This window comes from Miniopterus natalensis, chromosome 12 (assembly GCF_054644295.1).
Source record: "Miniopterus natalensis isolate mMinNat1 chromosome 12, mMinNat1.hap1, whole genome shotgun sequence".
Classification (NCBI taxonomy): domain Eukaryota; kingdom Metazoa; phylum Chordata; class Mammalia; order Chiroptera; family Miniopteridae; genus Miniopterus; species Miniopterus natalensis.
Window position 1 is genome coordinate 9,655,452 of NC_142092.1, and position 20,851 is coordinate 9,676,302.

At 41.0% G+C, this 20,851-nt stretch overlaps 1 protein-coding gene across 1 annotated transcript in view; it reads right to left on the minus strand.

Moving 5' to 3' along the window:
* AOPEP (aminopeptidase O (putative)) overlaps positions 1–12,410 on the minus strand; it is a 296,713-nt gene extending 284,303 nt beyond the window's left edge. Inside the window, exons 1-2 of the mRNA XM_087822613.1 lie at positions 12,314–12,410; positions 11,179–12,112 (exon numbers count right to left, since the gene is read on the minus strand). Of these exons, the coding sequence (XP_087678739.1) occupies positions 11,179–11,972 (794 nt within the window). The 5' untranslated portion in view covers positions 11,973–12,112; positions 12,314–12,410. The remainder of the gene's footprint in view (positions 1–11,178; positions 12,113–12,313) is intronic.
* Between the last annotated feature and the right edge of the window lie 8,441 nt (positions 12,411–20,851).

Genomic DNA, 20,851 nt, shown 5'->3' on the forward strand with positions numbered 1-20,851 from the left:
GTAGACGTTATCAAAGCAAGTTTGGGAAACCAATGGCATGACACTAAGGCTCATTCTGTTAACAATTAAAATAGACAAACCTTTGCTTACCAAGAACGATCTCTTCCATGATTAAGTCACAGTTGACAGAGATGGAAAAGATCAATGAGATCAAGGGAATACATTCTTTTGACACCACAATGCAGAAGGCACAAAACTGAGTCAGGAAAGTGTCTTAGGAAAATGTTCCCACTTTTTGCTTCACTATGATTAACATTTATTGTATTCCTAAAATGTGCAAGAACACACAGAATGATGGTCCCACTCTATGAGTCAAGGTCCAGTCAAGAAAAAACTGCCTAGGTCTTAACAAACAGAGATAATTTAATATAGGGAATCGGTTATACAAGTGCTATAAGAGCTGGGAAGCCAAACAGGGCACAGTGAGGCAACCCAGAGATTAAGCACAGCAGTAAGTAGCTGGGACTCTTTGGGTTGGAGAAGCTGATGTTATTGGCTGTTGTTGGGTCATCCAGCAGACGCCAGCAGAAATCACAGTGGGGACTGTCCAATGGGTACTGGGATTAGAGGACGCTCCGTCACTGTTGGAGATGCCAAAGGAAGCTGGGGGGGAACACGAAACACTGTGTTTCTCACCAACTCCTGCTGTCAAATTTTTCCACCAGTGCCCCCCAGCTCCACACTGGTCAAACCTACCAGGAAATAGAAGACAAGGTAGCCTAGGTAATGAGGTGCATGGTCATTCAGAGAAGATCAGAATAAGAGCAGAAAATGGACCTTAGGGCAGATAGGCAGGTGCAGTCTACCTTCCTAGAAGTATACATGATAACTCACAGGTTTGACAGGGAACAGGGAAAGATCAGAAATTCAGACTTTATTCCTGCCTGGGTTTCTGATTAAATGACTATGGAAAAGCTCCTTGACCTGAGTCACATGTAAAATGGGGATGGAACACAGGTTGGTGACCTCCACTTTCTGTTCTCGTCCATATACCTATGATTCTGTATTCCAAGTTTATAGATCCAAGAACAAAATTTCATGGAAGATCCAGAATCTCCCATCAGTTCCAATGAGCCTTATTTAACTGTCCTGCCTAAGGCTGTTTAAGAACCCAATGAGTTGCCTCTCCCAGGTAGGGCTGGTGGGGGTGGGTATGTGGTGAGAGGTATGCTACAGCAGCTCAAGTAGCCTAACTAGGTTGGGTCAAGCATGCCTAGTTCTGATCATTCTATCTATTAAGTGTTTTGTTTTTTTCCAAAAGCCCATCTTAGAGAAGGGTCCCAAAAAAGAAAAGTGAGTATTGTCAGTGGAAACAAGGTGTATTCCCAGTTGCCAAATGGCAGGCATGACTCTTGCTTCCTCTGGCAATGGCAGACCTTGAGATCGAGGCTTGCTTTCTCACTGAACAGGATGGATCCCACAGTTTTTCTCAGTTCAAGAGCTCTAGGAAGCCACTTCCAATCTAAGTACACTTGTGAAGTTAAACTTATTTGTGATGCTCACAGGAAAATGGCAGGCTCTTGTCTACAGATGTCCTAAGACTTTCTCTGTTTCAGGCAAAGGGGAGCAGTCCCATATCATGGTCTGAAGTCCTAGGGTGCTCAGGTCAAGTCTAAAGTATCTGTGCTCTCTTGCTGTTGTGCTCAGCACCTCATTTCCTTAGGATTACTCTGGTGTTTCAGTCTCCCCTTCTCTGCATAGAGAAAAAATCCTCCCCAAAATATTGGCTTGCCAAGGTCTGCTATCCTTCGCCCTAACAGGTTGGGTTGGAGGCCATGCTAGATACCTCTTTCCAGAAGAAACAATCAGATTTGAGACAAGACCATATCTGAGGAACACTGCAGAGGAAGAATCAGAGGGACTTAGTGGTTTGCTGAAGGACAGGGAGAAGTAAAGAAAGGCCTCACTGAGGTAGCCAGCTTCTAAGTTGGTCCCTAATAACCTCTGCCTCCTTATATTCACACCCTTGTGTAGTCCCCTAGCACAGTGTATGACGGTTAGTCTGTGTGACCAATAGGAGATGGCAGGTACCACTTCTGAGATTATTTAAAAATCTGTGGCTTCCATTTTAAGGGTTCTCCCCCCCCCCCTTTTCTCTTCCTCACTGACTCTGGGGAAAATCCAGCTGCTATGGCATGAGGACACACTGGGAGCCTATGGAGCACCCATGTGAAACCGAGACCTCTAGCCCACAGTCAGTGAGGACATGTGGTCTGTCAACAGCCATGCCTGTGAGTTGGGAAGAGGACCATCCAGCTCCAGTTAAGCCTTGAGATGCCTGCACCGCAGGAGAATGCAACCTTGTAAGAGATCCTGGCCACGACCACCCAGTTAGGTTGCCCCTGGATTCCTTAGAAACTGTGAAATAGTAAATATTTATTCTTTTAAGCTGTTAAGTTTGGGGGTAATTTGTTATCCAGAAATAGGTAACAGAATTTTCTCAGGTTTCCAGCTCAAGTGAGAAAATGAATCATGAAGTTATTAAACAGGAAAGGAAACTCAGGACCACAAGGAAGGTCACAGAAGGGTCAGGGAGAAGAGGAGTTCCTACCTGTGTAATTTGCATATAAAAGGCTTTACTCACCATATGGCAGAGGGTATTGTAAGGACACAGAGATGGTGACTTCCTAACCCCAAACAGCTCAGTGTCCAACAATGGGACTGAGTGTCTGAAATCAGACTGATCTAAGAAAATTTAAGAATGATAATTTTAAAAAGTAGTGTTTTTTTGTTGCAGGCAGATTTGAGTCTGGGTGCCACACTCAGATAGGGGGGTTGGGGTGGGAACTGTTCATCAGAGTGACAGCACAAAGAGCACCCCAAAAGTAGAGAGGAAGTAACTAGTCACTCCAATTAGAGGGGGAAAGACAGGACTTTGGGGAACATCATCAACTTGAATGATTTTTGCCAGCACTTTAATCATCTTTCCCAGTGATCCCCATGACCACCACACTAAGAGAAACAAGAAAAAGACACCAGCAAAACCCAAAGATACAGGCCGGAAGCCCCTGAGCCTGACAGTCTGGAAGGAGAGCCACGCCACAGAGGTTCAGAAGGTCAATGTGCAGAAGCCGGAAGGGGGACCAGAAATTCCGACCCAGCCAGAGGAAATACCTGACATCAGGTGGACAGGAACAACACGCACGCCCGGATTTCACATATTACAGATGGTTGGACAGTTTTTGGTATCCATACTCAAATGAACAACATCCAAAATTAGTGTCTCCGTAAGCAGTTTACAAAACGATCAAGGATCTGATTCATTTTAAATAAAATCTCGAAATGTGTTTCTGAGCCAAAGAATACTGTTATTTACATGTGTCTGACTCAGGACTTACTTTTTAACCATGACACCAAATTCACTCACCGAAAACTGCTAGAAGCATAAAAATTGGGGGTTAAAATTCTTCAGGGGCTTTTCTCAGGTCTTGGGCACACAGCCAAAGATTACCAAACTCTATAACCACTATAATCACAATAGAAAATTCCTAGACAGTCAGTCACTTGCACACAGAGACACCTCATGTCAGTGACCCTTTAAATGAATCAAAGGAAATGAGTTTTGAATTAAGCTGTTGAAGATTTTTAAAAAGAAAGATAAATAACTATATTTTAACAGGAATGAGATCTTTAACCTCTGGATAAAGCTCTAATGGTGGAATGTTAGGCATCTGACAGCAAGTGGAGAACAGGTGAACATGGGGTCTTCATAGTCATGACAGTCATCCTCTCTACTTGGTGACTGAGGGTAAAGATGGCTCCCATCATGCACACATTAACTGAGAACTATATGGAGAGCTGGTTTCCTGCCCTCCATACCCCAAGAGGGGAAGGACATCTCTATGCACTTATAAACATGTTCTACAGTTATCTGGATGTGTGATCACAAATAAATGCAGCTGTGTTTATGCGGCGTGCACAGCCTTGCACCTCAGCCATGTTGCTAAAACACGCCAGTCGAAAATTCTCTGATGCTTACTTCCATACTGGATAATTCCTTCCAGCACGCAAAGGAAAACTCCCACACCCGGCTCAGCTCACATGCTGCATGGGAGACTCCTCGGGGAGCCCAGTTAACTGCACAGGAGTTGTGGAAGTGGGAGGAGGACACTGAAAATCAAAAAGAAAACAGGGTAATACAGGGGTTGAGAGGCAGGCCCCTGACTTGCTGCCATTAAAGAACAGAAGTGAGGAAGAACCTGCCAGAATAACAATGACCTTGGCTTTGTTATATGTCCGTGTGCTCCCAGAGTGGTCAAATAAGGATGAGACATACCATGCTGCTTTGATCTGAATGTGTTCCCCCCAAATTCTCATGTTGAAATCCTAATGCCCGATGTGATGGCATTAGGAGGTGGGACCTTTGGAAGGTGCTTAGGTCGTGAGGGCAGAGTCCACATTAATGAGACTGGAGCCTGTACAAAAGCAGCCTGACAGAATTCCCAGCCTCTTCCACCCCATGAGGACGCAGCCAGAAGTCAGCAGTCTGCAACGCAGAAGTGAGCCTTCTCCAGAACCCAAACATGCTGGACCCCAGATCTCAGACTTCCAGCCTCCAGGACTGTGAAAATAAATCCACTTATAAGCCACCCAGTCTGTGGTATTTTGTCATAGCCTGAGCAGACAGAGACCTATGCCATCTATTAAAAAACAAAAACAAAAAAACACTTATAGGGGATTTATTCAAACCATGTATTTTCTTTCCCTTCATTTGACTACTGTATGCATTTTGTCTTTTTGCAGTTGGGGTGAAAAGGGGGTTATTTTTAGTTTAAAAATGTTTCAGGTTCCATTACTTTGCATAAAATCACCCATTTTCAGAGACTTAGTTATCACCATTCAGTGACTGGGGAGGGGGCTGCTCCAGAAGAGGGTAGGAAGTGAGGAGTCCGCATTGCCTACATGTGGCTGGATGGGGTGTTTTCCCACAAAGGAGGCACTGAGCTGGTCACTGGACGCCGGTGGCCCACATTCTTTTATAGGTTTTCCAGGGTCACAAAGTCCTCAGGTATCTACCAATTCCTCGCCATCTGTTCTCCTTCCTGCACCTGACCTTTTTTATGATGCCCTAATCTCATTAAACCCAAGTTACAGTCTCCATTGCAGGTGAGCAACCCTTTTACCTTCTTGCGCCACAAAAATGAAGAGCCAAACTATCACAACAGGAAGTGTCAACTATGACTCTCTCTCTCCTACACACACACACACACACACACACACCCTTTCCTTATCATCACTCTACTTCACGGCACAATTACCAGAACCAGGATCCATCAAACATACTAAAGTTATGACAGGTCGAAGAATGCGGATTGGACTCCGATTTTCCATCTAGTCAAAAAGGACTGGACTGAATAAAAGTGGCTTTGAGTCAGAAATCCACCACTTTTCACCAGAGGTGTTTTGGATGGAAAATTGGCAAGCTATTTATAAAGCAAAGACAGTATTTCTCATTTGGAAGTCCCTTGTGAATATAGAACTTTACATGTGGAAAGCATTTGGAGATCCTCAGATGGAAACTTCTCGTTTTATACATGAGAAAATTGAGCTCCAGAGAAGTAAAATGACTTATCTGAAGTCACAGAGCTAGTTGGCAGCATGGCTCTGAAGAGTACTTCGGGCTCTTGCTCTCACCATCTGGTTCTTTTCAATATATTACACTTTTGGTTATAGTTTGCTGTGTTTTGTCATTTTCTGTTGATGCTGTTTGGTTGGTCATTTTGGTTACTTGTTTAACACGGTCTATTGTCTTTTCTCCCGCGACTCGAATGGGATTCTGGGAAACGGAGGCGGATCTACGTGCAGCAAGGGGAGAAAGGGGCTAGAGCAGAACCTTCCAAACATTTTCATGTTTGGAAATCTCGGTTCCTCCTTTAAAGCTCTACAATATTATAGAAATAATGTGTATTTCCAGTTTAGTTCTCATGAATTTCGTATTGGTTTCTGGAAGCAAATAAGAAAAAAATTAATTGTAGAAACGTTCCTTTTAGATTTTAGATCTCTTCTGAAAGATCTTCCGCTCATTTTTTTTAATTTTAAAACTTTCCTTTATAGTGAGATATAAAACAATGAAACTATTTTAGTGGGGTAGAAAACATGTTTTAACATCTGGTTCTGATGTCAAACTAAAAATACTCCAAAGGTCTACATCTTTCTTGGTCCAACAGCTGAGCAATAAATATAATAGAAAAAAATTGCTCTCTTTTGTATTTTGCCAACTTTATACTGGTCTTGTCTAAAACAAAGAAACATCATAGTGATTTAGAAAATTTTAAATTTTAATATTACTTTAAATTATAATTATTTTCCTAATCAGTTTCTTTATCTTTAACAATGATCCAAATAGTTGTAGCTTTAAAAATAAATTTGCTATATTTAACCAAATTTCTCCTCCACTCAACTCATGTCCAGTGATGTCATCAGCTTAAGCCCAGATCTCCTAGACCACTTGGCTGGTTCCACAACTATTTTAATGACGCTAAGGGAACGGGTTACCAGAGAGAATGCTTTGGTTTTAACAAACATTTCATTCACTGGAATGGGAAAAATATGGGAACATGCAGAAAGTACATAAACTTTGAATAAAGATTGCCATTTTTGAAAGCTGTTTTCTTAGGTCTGTTAAGAACACAGAATCAAAGAGATATGAAGTCCCTTTCTAACTTAAGCAAGAACATCTTTACATACTCTTGACCTTGGCCCTGTTCTCAAATAGTTCTTCAGAATATTTTTAAAGGACAGGAACACACCACACAAAGTAAACATTGTTTCCAAGAACCAAGCTGTATCAGATTATCATATATGTGTTTGCTTTATCAGTCATTTTTAAATGTCAGCTAAAATTTGTATCTAAATGATGGAGGGAAGAAAGAGCATTCCAGTTCAAGAGCTGCCACAACCCCACAATGGCTAAACCAAGGCAGGAAAATGTAGCTTTTATACTTATTTCCAGATATTTTATTTTAGAACTAGAATAATAATGGGAAAGAAGAGGTTATTGACAATAATTGGAAGGAATACACTTTCATAGCTTCAAATGTACTTTCAGTTCACCAGAGAACACTGCCACTTGGTAAAAATGGAAGGACAGCCCTCAGAGAAGAGGGGTTTTAGGGTAGAAAGACGGTAACTTCTTTCCAAATTTGAGGTTTATTTTGTTAATAAACTTTTTATTTTGAAACAGTTTTAGATTTTTTTAAGTGCAAAAATATAGAGAGCTCCCATATACTCCATACCCAGTTTTCCCTATTATTAACATCTTATAATAGTATGTTACATTTGTCACAGTTGATGAACAAATATTGACTCATTATTATTAGGGAAAGTCCAAATTTTACTCAGATTTCCTTAGTTTTTCTTTAATGTCCTTTTTCTGTTCCAGGATCCTACATTACCTTTAATCATTGTATCTCCTTAGGTGCTGGGTTTCTTAAGGCTTTCTTAATGTTGACTTTGAGTTCTGAGGAGTACTGGTAAGGTATTTTGTTGAATGTCCCTTAGTTGGGATTTATCTGATGTTTCTGTCTTGGTTAGACTGGGGTGTGGCTTTGAGGGAGGAAGGTCACAAAGATGTCTGTCATTCTCATCACATCATACTAAGGATACACACTATTAACATGACCTATCGCTGTTGATGTTAACCTTGCCCCCCTCAATGAGGTCCTGTCTGTGAGGTTTCTCCAATGTAAAACTACACACCCCCTTTCCATACTGTCCTCTTGGGAAGGAAGTCACTGTGTGTAGGCCACACTTAAGGAGAGAGGAGGTATGCTCCACTTCCTGAGGACAGAGTGCCCCCATAACTTAGACTTCTGCACCAGGGATTTGTCCCATTCCCCTCCTTCTGTTTATTCAGTCAGTCACTTATATATATATCAGAATGGACTCAGATGTTTATTTTATACTTTGTGTTACCATCCAAAGCTATTTTCTTTATTTTGTTGTTCAGCTTTGGCCATTAGGAGCTCTTTCACATGGCTCCCTGAACCTTTGACATACACCCACAGTTGCAGGTTGTAGATGTTGTTTGAGCATTTCCTTATTTTCTGGCACTAACAAGATGCTCCAGGCTCATCTTGTATATTTCTCGCCCTAGTCCTAGCTATTTCTCCAAGAAGCCCTAGTTCCTTTATTGGAGAATGGTATTAGAAACCAAGATCCAGGCTCTCGGTGTGCTCCTGCTTCTAAAACCCTTTCGGCTGACAAGCAAGGAAATATATGTGTGTATGCTAACCCTTGGAAACACCATCTCTATACTTATTTCTGTGTCCAACCATCCATATCTATATTAAGCTAAATGTGAGTCCATAGTGATGTCTCCAGTTCTAATCCATTTCCACATGCATTTTTCTAGCGTCTTCCCTTTGCTCATCTAAAACCTTGAACTTCGACAGTGAGAAAGCTGGCTCCCACCATCTGCCATTCACTTACTCAGTTGTTCAATTCCAGCATACATGTATAGTGATACCAAAATATAACCTATATACTCATGGGAAACAACTTTGTCAACTGTGATATTGTGTACAGTTTCCTTTGCCTTTAGCTTTACAGACTCCACATTTCCAAAGTTATTTAGGTCAGCATCCTTTCCCCTACCCACTTCAGTGAGGTTGTTTCACACATTTTAATATCATTAGATCATTTTGTCACATTTTATATTCCACCCTGGGCTCCTCTGACCTCCTAAATGATTTCTCACTTATGTAGAATAAACCAACATGAGTGTTATTCTGGACAAGGGGTGTGGTAAGGTAGGAAGGGAAGAAGCCAGTGATGGAACTTAAAGGAAAGGAACCAATTTAGAGGTTACTTAAGTTTCTGACTAATATAGATTTAAAAGAGAAATTTATTGAAAGCTAACATAATTCATTTATTTTTTTAAATGTCGAAATCTTTGTATACAGTCAGGAACATGGTAAAGATTAAATGTGTAAGAAATGTAGCTCTTTTTCACAATTAGACATGGCTTCTTCTAGGAGCTTCCAGTAATTTTATTCAATTTTCCTACTTGTAAAATGAGAATAAAAAGTTCCTCATCCAGGACTAAGAATTTATGGTAGGTATACTGATAGTATTCTGCATTCAAGGGTAAAAATGTAATAACTATTTAAGTTTTAATTAGAGGAAATAAGCTCTACCCAGTTATATTTTTCACATAATTGTGATATTTTATATTTTCACCCAATTATACCCATATAAAGCATTGCAACCCTGATAATTACTATTCACTCATATCACTAAGGAATTATTTCTGTCAATCAGTTTGGGATCCTTGGGCATTTTAAAGTCCTTAAAGTATCCAAACAGTTACCAGTATAGACCTAGGTTTATTCTTAAGCACATGGGAGAATTTACAAAGATCTGGTGGCTGTTCACAGAAGATAATCTTAAATAAAATCCCTCCCCTCCCCAAAAAAGGGGGGTAGGAAAAAAACATCTTTTGAGGATTAAAAAACACCACACATTTATTATCCCTGTACAACTGCATAAATGCCATTTCTGCACTCACGTGTAATCACAAACTTCCAAGGATACAGTTTAAACTCCTGCTGTGACCATGCATTTTATTAAATTATCAGAATTTATCAAGAATCAATTCACAAAGTCAGCCTCTGCAGGAGCAAATTGTGCCCAAGGACCTCTTTAGTTTATGGAAACCAGGAGTTATGCATTCCTACTCAACTATACGTAATGCAATTCACAAGTCTACTCTCTTTCTCTGCAGTGAGCACTGAGCAGACAGACATGTTTGAGGCCATTAACGGGTATTTCTTCCAAATACTGTCAATAGTTTCTCCTTCCCCATTATTCAGTTCAAAAGTTAAATATCTACGAATATAAAAACTGTCATTTCCTAGTTAAGTATTCAGAGATAGTATAGTTAAATCTTATGAAAACCCCATCTTTAATAATTTCAAAAAAAACTTTGAAGTTACAATAAGAACACCTGTTTCTTTCCCCTCATGGTCTCCCAAGAATATCCAATGTTATTCTACAAATAAATCACTATGCTTTGTACTGATGTAAGTTTGTATCAAGCTTGCAATTTCCCAAAGGCTGCCTGAGACTCCTGCAGAAATAAGGCAGGAAGTGAACGCATTCCAAGTGGGGCAAGAGACCAGAGCAGGGGGTAAGATTAGAGGCAAGGAATGGGGTAATTAGGGCTCAAAGTCAAACTGATGCTTTAAAAAAAGGTAAAAGGTTTTTTGGGGGGTGGGTTGGGGAGAGATATAAGCAGTTTAGCGAAACTACTGTTTCCACTAAGGGGGTCCAATGTCAGAAGGCGCTTAGGCAAGCTGGCAGAGACCACCACTCCTCCAGCCTAGCTCTGCAGTAACTACCATACTGATTTCTAGTACATCAGCACAAAGAAACAGTTAAAATAATGAGGGCTCTATAAAGTTTCATTTAAAAATTCTCAAATTCTAAAATTCCTGAACAACTGTTGGAGGAGTGGCAAGAAGGACAGAACAAAAGGCTCCTGAAATACATCCCCTGGAAATCAATGCCTATGGGTTCCTTCTCCCCACACTAAAAACCAGGAGTCTCCCTGCTATCGAATATGAAGAATCATGACCAGAGTAAGTCTGCACTGTCAGCAGGACTGTCACCCCTCACAAACAGACCATCTGAAGGCTTGGGAGGTTCACATTATATGATGACTGACAAAGTCCAGAGAGGCAGAGCTGCCAAGAGACAGGTACAGTAAGCAAGTCACAAAGCAGAGCTGGCTTTATTTGGAAGCATTCACACGGACCCAACTTGGCAGCAGTCTGCTCCCTCAGGGGAATGAGAGGGAACTCTGAGAAAGTCTACTCAGAGACACAGACCGCTCCCATCCACAGCAGGGGAAGTTGCTGCAGAGATCCTAACAGAGAACGAGTCTCGGGATTTAATCATCAGGCTTGCCTTTCAATCTCCTAACAGAAATACAAGGGGCTTAATAAAGTAATCTTTTCATCCTGACTTAAGGGAAGTAATCCTATTAAGAGTTGAGCATGCTTGGGAATTTACCTGCTTCACTGTGGCTCTAAGGATTTGAGGCTGGATAGGTGATGGCCACAGAATAAAGAGGTGCACCTTTGCAGAGTTGGTCCCCTGCCTGAGAGCGTTCCTGCAAAGGCTCACCTCCCAGTGTGTGAGATCAACAGATAGGGGCTGCGGGTACCCGATACCTACCTGCCACTCTGGTCTGAGGTCCATGTAACTGATCGCCCCTGGGGTTTGGTTCTGTACCATATCCTTACGGCGTGAGGAAAGTCAGTAGCTGTCTGAGCCCCTGTCTTCCTGATCTGTAAGCTCCAAGTGTCAATGTCAAACAGGAGTTCCCCACAGCCAGGAGCCTGGCTGCAGCGAGCGTAATAGTCTAACTGCTCCCTCCACCGATCCGCAGGCAGAGTCACAAGTTCACGTACAATCTGATTCCTGAGCTCAGAAACAACCGTGAGCTTGGGAGACCTTGTAAATTTTTCAATACCTGGCACAGCAGCAACATCCACCTCCTCAACCTTTAACACAGATAAATCACAGCAGTCCAACACCAGCAAGAAATCCTCGCTCCCATGATTCCCTGTGTCACAGCACTGCTTCCAGCTAGAAATCCCAGAAGCCTGTTCCTGGTCGTCATGGTTACCATCTTTACCAGAAGTATCTCTTTCACCTTCATCACAGATTGCAAAATCACTGTATCCCATTTTAGATGAGAAGGTCCTTGTATTTGTCACAGGAACAAGGCAGGGTTCCGGCGTCCTAAATTTGCAGGCTTCATTTGACTCTGATTGGCAGGTTTCCTCAGTGGAATCACTCTTTTTCCTGTATCTGTTTCCAGACTCAAAGAAAAGTACTAAGGTGCCCTCAATGATTTGACTTTCGAAATCCACATCTAAATCCAGTACATAGTGCTTCACAAGTATGTGGCTGGTGTTGGCCATGAGAGGCAGGTCATCTCGAGAAGGGTCCAGCTTTATGTCCATGGTGTAGGTTGCTGAGAGCTTTGTTAAACTCTCAGAAGGGGCTTCCTATCTGCCTTAATCATTCGGAATCATAAATGGCTGTCTGTCAAAAACACACACACCCTGATGTCACAAATTATGGTTCCACAACTTTCAGTCCCCTGGCAAAGAAAAAAACAAACAAACACAATTAGACAAAATTCCAAGACCCTAAATGCTCCAGCAGCCACTGCTTCTGCAAGTTGACTACCTTCTTAAATGATCCCCCAATGTGGTAGAAGCTCAGGGCAAGAAGGCAGACTAATCTTTGTGACTGGCATCAAAGAAAGCTGCATTACTGTTTCTAAAAATATTTCCATTACCAGTGGAATGGAAGGGGCCTCCACAAAGCCAGAAGAATCCTGCTCCTAACTAGAACAGCCCTTGTTTTGGAAAAGAGCAATTGTTATGCAAAAGCATAACTGAACATCACTATACCTCTTGTTTTAAAATATATTAAATGTATCATTTCTAATTTTGCGCATCAAAAGATAAGTGACTGTTTCTCTGCTGTGATTCTAAGTAACAAATGTGAATGAAGGCTAAATGGCCTCAGACACTTTATTCTTTGAGAGTAATAATTTAATACATACAATGCAACTCCAGGGATTAATGTACTTTTCACATTAGGACTGCTCTCATATCAGCACTTCCAGTAAATTACAGGAAAACGAGCCAATTTACCAGGACTGCAGTCTAAGTATTCCTCAGAGATTGTTCATGGAGAGTTTTCAAATTTATAGTTAAATACTCAAGGTATATCATTACATCTTAATAGCTGAAAACCCATTAACATTCTGGATAATAGCCTTCTTGTGGCAAACAAAAAGGTCTTCTCATTTGAAAAAAAAGTACGCAAATACCTATAAAAAAGGAAGGAGAGAAATTAAAATGTAGAAACAGATGTTGTAATAAAATGCCCAAGTTCTTCATAAAAGTTCTGAATCAAAATGTATTCTTATTTTATAATAGCAATCCAGCTAAAAGAAAAATTATTTGAAATTTTTTCAGTCCCTATTGTGTACCTAATGTCTTTCAGCATGTGCTATTTCTTTATTATTATTCTTTTACCGAAAATGGAAAAGAAATAAAAACTCTAGCAGAGTAGATATATTTAAAATAACTTTTGTATTTATAAATATCAGGAGGTATTTTTTATCAACTACAAAAACTACTTGCTTGACTTTTCAAGCAAAATTGAGCCCTGCCTTTTCATTGTTTAACTTCTTCTCGCTTCCCTTCCGGCCTTCAGCATGTCTACTTGTCCCTTATTTCCCTTCCTTTTAGGATCTCATTCCAGCAATCAATTCCTTTGAATTGTCATTTTCTACCTCTCCACAGGCTATTCCCTCATCAAAATGCTGTCCAGCCTAAAAAAAAATCTGGCTTCCTGCAACCTTGCACAACCTGTTTTCATGCTATTTTCCTGTACACGGAGACCACACTCCCTTTGCATCCTGTCCTCTAGCCAACGGCCTGCTCAACACAGCGCTCCCTGAGTAAGACCTGACACCACACCTCCTTGCTCTCTGGACTAAGCAATGTGCCATGACTGGAGCGCTCCTGGCTTCCACCTCCCATATGCACCTGCCAAATTCTATTCTCCCTCCACACCCAGTTCACATGCAATCACCTTCCAAAATCCTACCCTACTCTCTACTACCCCTCTCCTCACCAAACTGTACTTGTTAACATACACCCTGACTTTTAAGAGCAGTAGAAATTGAGAGAAATCAGGGATGTAAAGAAAATTTTGAGATTACTTCATGGAGAAGTTGGTACTTCCCTTGGTCCTAGAAAAGCCAATAGGCAAAGGAAATAAGCCAGGGTATTTTTCTTTTCTGCATGAGAGCAATTGAACTTGTCATGCAAAGAATAATAACCTTAAATAAAGCCACTGGCCATATCTGTGTAATGAAAAACAATGGATGTTAAAAATATTCATCCTGTTGGTATTTGGGGCTGCTACCATGCAGTATTTGTTGACTGGGCTCTTTAAAAAATGTTTAATGAAAAAAAAAATCCTGAATACACACACACACACACACACACACACACACACGGAAAATCTGAATCAACTGAGTTAAGGGTTAACTTAGTGGCTGTCTAAACTATCATATTTTAAAAAGTATAGTTTAGCATTTGTAACAGTATTGATATAACCATTCTTTGTCCAACCCTAATAGATTCCTTCATTTACTTCTGAAAATTACTATAACTTAAGAATAAATATATTCCATAGAGCAGTTTTCACCTCCTGGTCCCTGGCGGGAAAGGACGAGCCTGCCTTTGGTTCCCACCCGCGCCAGGTTCGCACACCCTGACCGTCACCCTCGCTGGCACTGCTCTGGCCCTCTTCAGCGGATTCTTGAACACCCTGCACAGATGCAATTCTAAATCTTTTCTTCTTCTAATTTTCCAATTCCGTGCCTGCTGAATCATTCGCAAGTAACTATTTGGCCTCCTACTTGGCAGGTGATTCTGAACCTCTGAAGCTCCATCACGCCTCAGAGACCTCTAGTTCCGCACAACCACCACCTTCTCCGACTCAGAGGACACCAGAGCTGTCCCTTTTCCCCGCATCCCAGCTTCTGGGTATGACAGGGCCAAGTAAACAGCGCTCTTCCTGCCCATCCGAATTCTAAACATACTGAGAAGCCAGAGGAGGTTATGCAGAGGAGACCAAAAAATCAGCACTTTTACTGATGAAGGCCAAACTGAAGAACATGGCTGAGCGTGGGAGCCAAAGGTGCCTGCAAACCAAGTCCCCGCATTTGATAGTTCTCCCCGGAGGGTCCTGGGCAGCGCTGGCTCAGGTCAAAGCCCCTGGAGGGGGTTTTGTAAGGTCTCGGTAAGGCAGGGCGTGGAGAAGTGAGGAGAGCAGCCCTCTGTGGTCAGGACTGATGCCAAAAGCAAACGAAGGAGCTGAGCTCAGCGGGCGCACCCCATTTCTCCTTCCCAAACTTCCCAGAACAAGTCACTCCACCTCCGTGCGGGCGAAACGACCAGGAATGTTACAGGAATTAAGAAGAAAACAAGGAAGGAAACATCAGATATGGGAAAGAAGCGTTCCCCCACCATCACCCCCTCCCACTAATTTGGAATCTTGTTTCATTTGGCATTTTTCTCTTGCCGACATTTGTGCCTTTCCTTATCTCCATCCCACTCCCACTGCCACCCTCCCTAAAAGCACACATTGCAGTATCTACATACAAAAGCATTACGTTGTACTCCTTACTCTAATACAATGTTATATGTCAATTATATTTCAATAAAACTGGAAAAAAACTATAAAAAGCTATATTTGGCCCTGTTGCTCATTTTAACTAGGGTTTATTTCACTGAACTTTGGGACTGAAGATTCCCTAGGGCTCACTCAGGACAATTTTTAGTTCTACAAATGAAGACAATGAGGCCCAGGGAGGGAAAGCAGTCTGCACAAGGTCACCCATCCTGGATGCTTCTCCACTTGCCGATGCTTTTCTTTCCCTTGGAATTCTCATCTCCAGCTCTCATGGCCATTTCCTTCATATTGTCCAAGTCATAAGTCAAATGTCACCTCCTAAGACTCTTCCATATCTCCACTCTACATTTTTTTGGTCTTCTTTAAGTTGTATGGACTAGAATCAATTTGTATTGAAACTGCTTTGGGGCAACAGGGGAATTTTTAAGCCAGCCCCAGAAGATCCAGAAGACCAGCATCACCTCTGCATGGTTCCAACCTAAGTTATGCATAAGGTGTAAGTCCACTGTAACTTGCTGCTTATCACACCTATTTTGCACTTGCCTTGGATTCATGCATTGACTGTCTCCTTTTTCTGCGAGTACATAACTCTGGCTGGCATCAGGCAGGGTCACAGTCCCAGGTTTAGAGAAGCACTGAACTGCCTGTGGTTGCAAACGCGTGTATATGGCCACTCTGGAGAGCCTCTCTCATCCAATAGTAACCATATTTCTAAGCTGTCTGTTGACTTCAGCACTTTTTGCTGTCCCGGCGCTCCGGTTTGGAATGCCAGCCCGTCTCCCTGAAGCATTTTTCCATTCTCTGTCATAAACCATAACGTATAAAAGTCCCCCCTTTATCAAACCCCACGGTTGGTTTCCAGTGGCTAACCACTGCTGCCTCTAAAATGTGGTGTCTATTTTAAATGCTTAAATGATTGTCTCAACAACAGCATTAATGTCTTCAAAAAGTTTAATGTACAGCAATGTTTCTCTTAAGAAAGGAGGGGAGTAGGGAGAGGGTCAAAGACTAGCAGAGCAACGGCGCAGCAGACACCTTCCCTCCTCTCTGTCACCCAAACAGAAATGTGCGACTCACAGTGCGAGACCGCCCTGCACAGCCATTCTGCGTCCCTCCTGAGACAGAATTCCTTCCTCCTTGCGAGCTGTAAAGCAACGAGTCCCTCTCAGGGCCCTTAACGTATCATGCTGCCCCATTTTATAGCTGCCTCCATCTGCCACTGGTCTAGAAGCCGCGTGGGACTCCCGGCTCACCTCCGTGTTCATGACCATGTTAAGTAGAGTACACCGTACGTAGTAGGTTCTCAATAAATATACACAGAATCAACATCTAAGGGCATCTGTGATTTCAACGTCTAGTAATTTACAGAACTCAGACTCCGGCCTGCACAGGTCCTAGCAGAAAGTTATTACTTAGCAAACATCTTCCTCCAGACAGCTCTCATTTTCTCCTCACGGGATATACCTGCACCTCTTTATCCCACATCTGTTTCGTTTTAAGCAACTCGGGAGAAAAAGAGACATTTTTACGTATATGCTTATTATATAGTATTGAGCACACTGTGAGTAGTTACAAAATATTTAATTCTACAGATTACTTGTTCAGAGGAAGACAGCTTTCTGCTCTTCCAGGAGTGCTAATTCTTCAGGACAGTGACTGCTCTTAATGACAGCCACTTTCCAGAAGTATACTGTTTCTGGGCACAGCTCTTCACACTCAGATGCATACAGTCATAGGAGCATAGCTTATTGCTGTGAAATTCGAGAAAATAATTTCAGAATTAGAAGGAATCTTAGAAATGCAAATGTATTATTTTGTGTTTAGAAATGTCACACTGACATTCTATAACTTATTTCACTCATGGTTTTGAAATATAGCCAAGTAGATGCACACAGATTTAGCGACTTTTAACTACCATTTAGTGTCCCTGTATGAATATCCCACAATTTATATATTTCCTTGTGTGTGTTATATGCCATTGAGTAGGCTCTGACTCCAGGTGACCCTATGAATGAGTGATGTCCATAATGTCCTGTCCTCAACAGCCCTACTCAGCTCCTGCAGACTCATGCCTATGGCTTACTTTATGGTCAATCTAGCTCACTGGTTTTCCTCTTTTCCAGCTGACCTCTATTTTTCCCAGCATTACTGTCTTTTCCAAAGACTACTTTCTCATGACGTGCCTGAAGTAGGACAACTCCAGCAATGTTTGAGGCTTAATTTGCTCTAGGACCAGGGTATCCCTGGAGCTGTCCTCCACCAACACGACATTTCAAAAGAATCTATTTATTTCCTGCACGCCTTCTTCACTGTCCAGCTTTCACATTCCTACACAGTAACTGGGAATGCAAGGGTCTCTAATGAAACATCTTTCCTTGTAATGATCTTTCCTCATTCTTCCATTGCTGCCATTCTGAGTCTCAGCCTTTGCTTGATTTCTTGACTGCAGTGTCCATTTGAATTGAAGACTAAACCAAGGTAAGCAAAACCTTTAACTATGAACATCACTCATTCATAGGGTCACCTGGAGTCAGAGCCTACTCAATGGAATATAACACACACAGGGAAATACATAAATTGTGATAGATATTTAAGTTCTTTTAAAATTTTATTATAAACAGTGCTGCAACAAACATCCTGGTACATGTTTCCTGGTGCACATGTACAAATGTTTCCTGGGTAAAACACCCAAAATTCCATTTTGCCTGATATTAACATTGTCAGACCTGCTTTCTTTTATTTGTTTTTCCCTGATATATCTTTCCTATCCCTTTATTTTTATTTTTAACTGCTCTGGGTTGCTTTGCCTTGGGTGTCTTTTAAAGCAACATTTGGCTGCATTTCTAAAAATATAATTATCACTTTTGATAACTGAAATTTATTTATTTACATTTATCATTCCTGTTGTAACAGCACTGATCTCAGCCAACTTACTCTGTGTTTTCTATCTACCATGATTTTGTTTCTTTGCTTTTACTTTTCTGCTTTTGGTTAAATTTTTTCTGAATTCTTTTTTTCTCCATTTTCATAAGCAATATTAAGCAAATTATTTATTCAAAATGCCCACTTAAAGTCAATCTCTAGTAGCCTTCTGAACAATATAATACAAAGACGCTAGAAAGTTCTGCCATCAGTCTTTCCTCTTCCCCACTCTATACCAGCTTCCATATTACTGTAGCTATATCACATTGTTTTTAACAACCCTCATCCAACTTTAGAAAAAAACCTCAATACTGACTTTTATTTGTTCACCAGCTTCCTTACTCATGACTGATACAGACATTCTACTCCTTCCTTCAGGGTTCAGTTTTGTTCCAGTTACTATTGCTACATGACAAATTAACCCAAAACTTTGCAGCTTTAAACAGCAACTATTTTATTACATTCTGTGGGTCAGAATTTGGGTAACACTCCGCTGGGCCATTCTTCTGCATCTCATGAATTTGCCCATGGCACTCAGTGGTCCTCAGCTGGAGGATGGGCTTGTCTGGCAACCAGAATGGCTACGCTAAGCCTCTCTAGCATGCAGGTCTCAGAAGAGTTGAACATCTCATATGGCAGCTGGCAAGTGTCCCAAAGAACCAGTTGAAAGCTGAATGGGAACCTTTCTGATCTAGCCTCGAAAGTCCATGTGGTATCACTTTCACCACATTCTACTGGTTTCAAAAGAGTCACAAGGCCAGTTTAGGTGCAGGGAGAGGGACTTCAGAGCCATCTCTCTCTCTTTTTTAAAAAAATATGTCTTTATTGATTTCAGAGAGAGGAAGGGAGAGAGAGAGAGAGAAACATTAATGATGAGAGAGTTGTCACTGAATGGCTGCCTCCTGCACGCCTCCCACTGGGGATCAAGCCCACAACCCACGCATGTGCCCTGACCAGGAATCAAACCACGATCCCCTGGATCATAGGTCAATGCTCAACCACGGAACCACACTCGCTGGGCCAGCTCTATCTCTTGATGGGGGAGTAGCTAGGTCACACTGGAGAAGAGCATGGTAGATATTGTTATGGACATTTTTGGAAAATACAATCTGTCACAATTTCCTTTTTACTTAGTATATATTTAATAATTCTTTCAGAAGGAGTCTATGCATAGAAAACTCAACACTTGTATGTTTGAAAATGTCTTTATTACATCCTCACTATTGGACGGTCACTTAACTAAGTGTAGACTTTTCAGCTGACAGTTATTTTTACTTAGCACTTTTAATATATTTACTATATTCTGACTATATTTACTATATCTCCTTTTGTTAATAAGACGTTTGCTATTAACCTGCATTTCTTGATATGTATCTGCTTTTCCCCCTGGCAGTTTTATATTTTTTCATTATCTTTGATATTCACAGTTTCACTCAATATGTTTAAACTGTAGATTTATTTTTCTTTGACCTGCTCAGGATTCAGTGTGCTCCTTCAGTCTCAGGACTCGGAAATTCTATAGTACATGGAATATATTCCATGTATAGTATAGTTTTTAATTAATATCATCCTTTGCCTTAAATGAAGGAGAGTACCACTTCTGGTAACTGTGTAATAGTTTATTTCAGAACAACCCTCCCACTGATAGCACTTATAAACTCTAAACAACAATAAAGAAATCTGAAGGCACGAGAGTGAGCCAAAAGCTGGTAGAAACTATAGGAAGTTGACACCTGGGAAAAGGGAATGTCACTGAGTTCCCGATTTTATAGTTTTTCATCTGAGGGCAACCCCTTGTTGCTACTTAGCCAAGCAGCTAAACTTAAGAGTGAAACTTGCAGTCTTACTGGCTGAAGAATCAGAAAACAACGTTCAGGACTGACTCAGTAGCTGGAAAATAAAGAAGGAAAACTCCAGAAAAGGTCAGAGCCCCATATTCTGCATATAAACTGCTAATTCTCTAGGTATGGGACAAACCAAACACTCCATTCATAGCTAAATGAACAGACTAAACTGGCTTTTCTGCTGCTGCTCACTGCAGGGAAGACAAAATTGGGAGTTCTGAGTTCAGCCAAGTTAACTGCCTGCTGATACAAAACAGTAATACTCTTCAGAGGAACACAAGGAATCCAGAGTTTCTATAAAATATCAAACACAATGTCCAAGTTAAAATCCAAAATTATTAGACATTTAAAAACAAAAAAATACAACCCATACCCAAAGAAAATGCAATCAGTGGAACTAATTTGGGTGGACCCAAATATTAGATTTAGCAGATGTGAACTTTAAAGCAGATATTAGTATTATAGTTAAGGACATAAATGCTGTAATATAAATGAACTAAAAGGAAAACTCAGCAAAGAAACAGAAATTACAGTTTAAAAAAGGAGATTCTAGAACTGAAGAATACAATATCTGAAATTTAAAATTCACTGTTTATTAGCAGATTAAAGATTATAGAAGACTAAGTGAACTTGAAAATATTTATAAAGAAATTATACAATCTGAAAAACAGAGAGAGAAAATACTGAAAAGAATGAACAGAGCCCAGGTTCTTTGGGGAAAAAAGTCAAAAGGTTTAACCAATATAACCCAAGTGTGAGGAGGACAGGTGAAAGAGAAGGCCATGCGAAAAACGCCTTATAAAATAATGAGCAGTGAGAACAACCAGCACTCGGACTGTGGTTTCCAAATA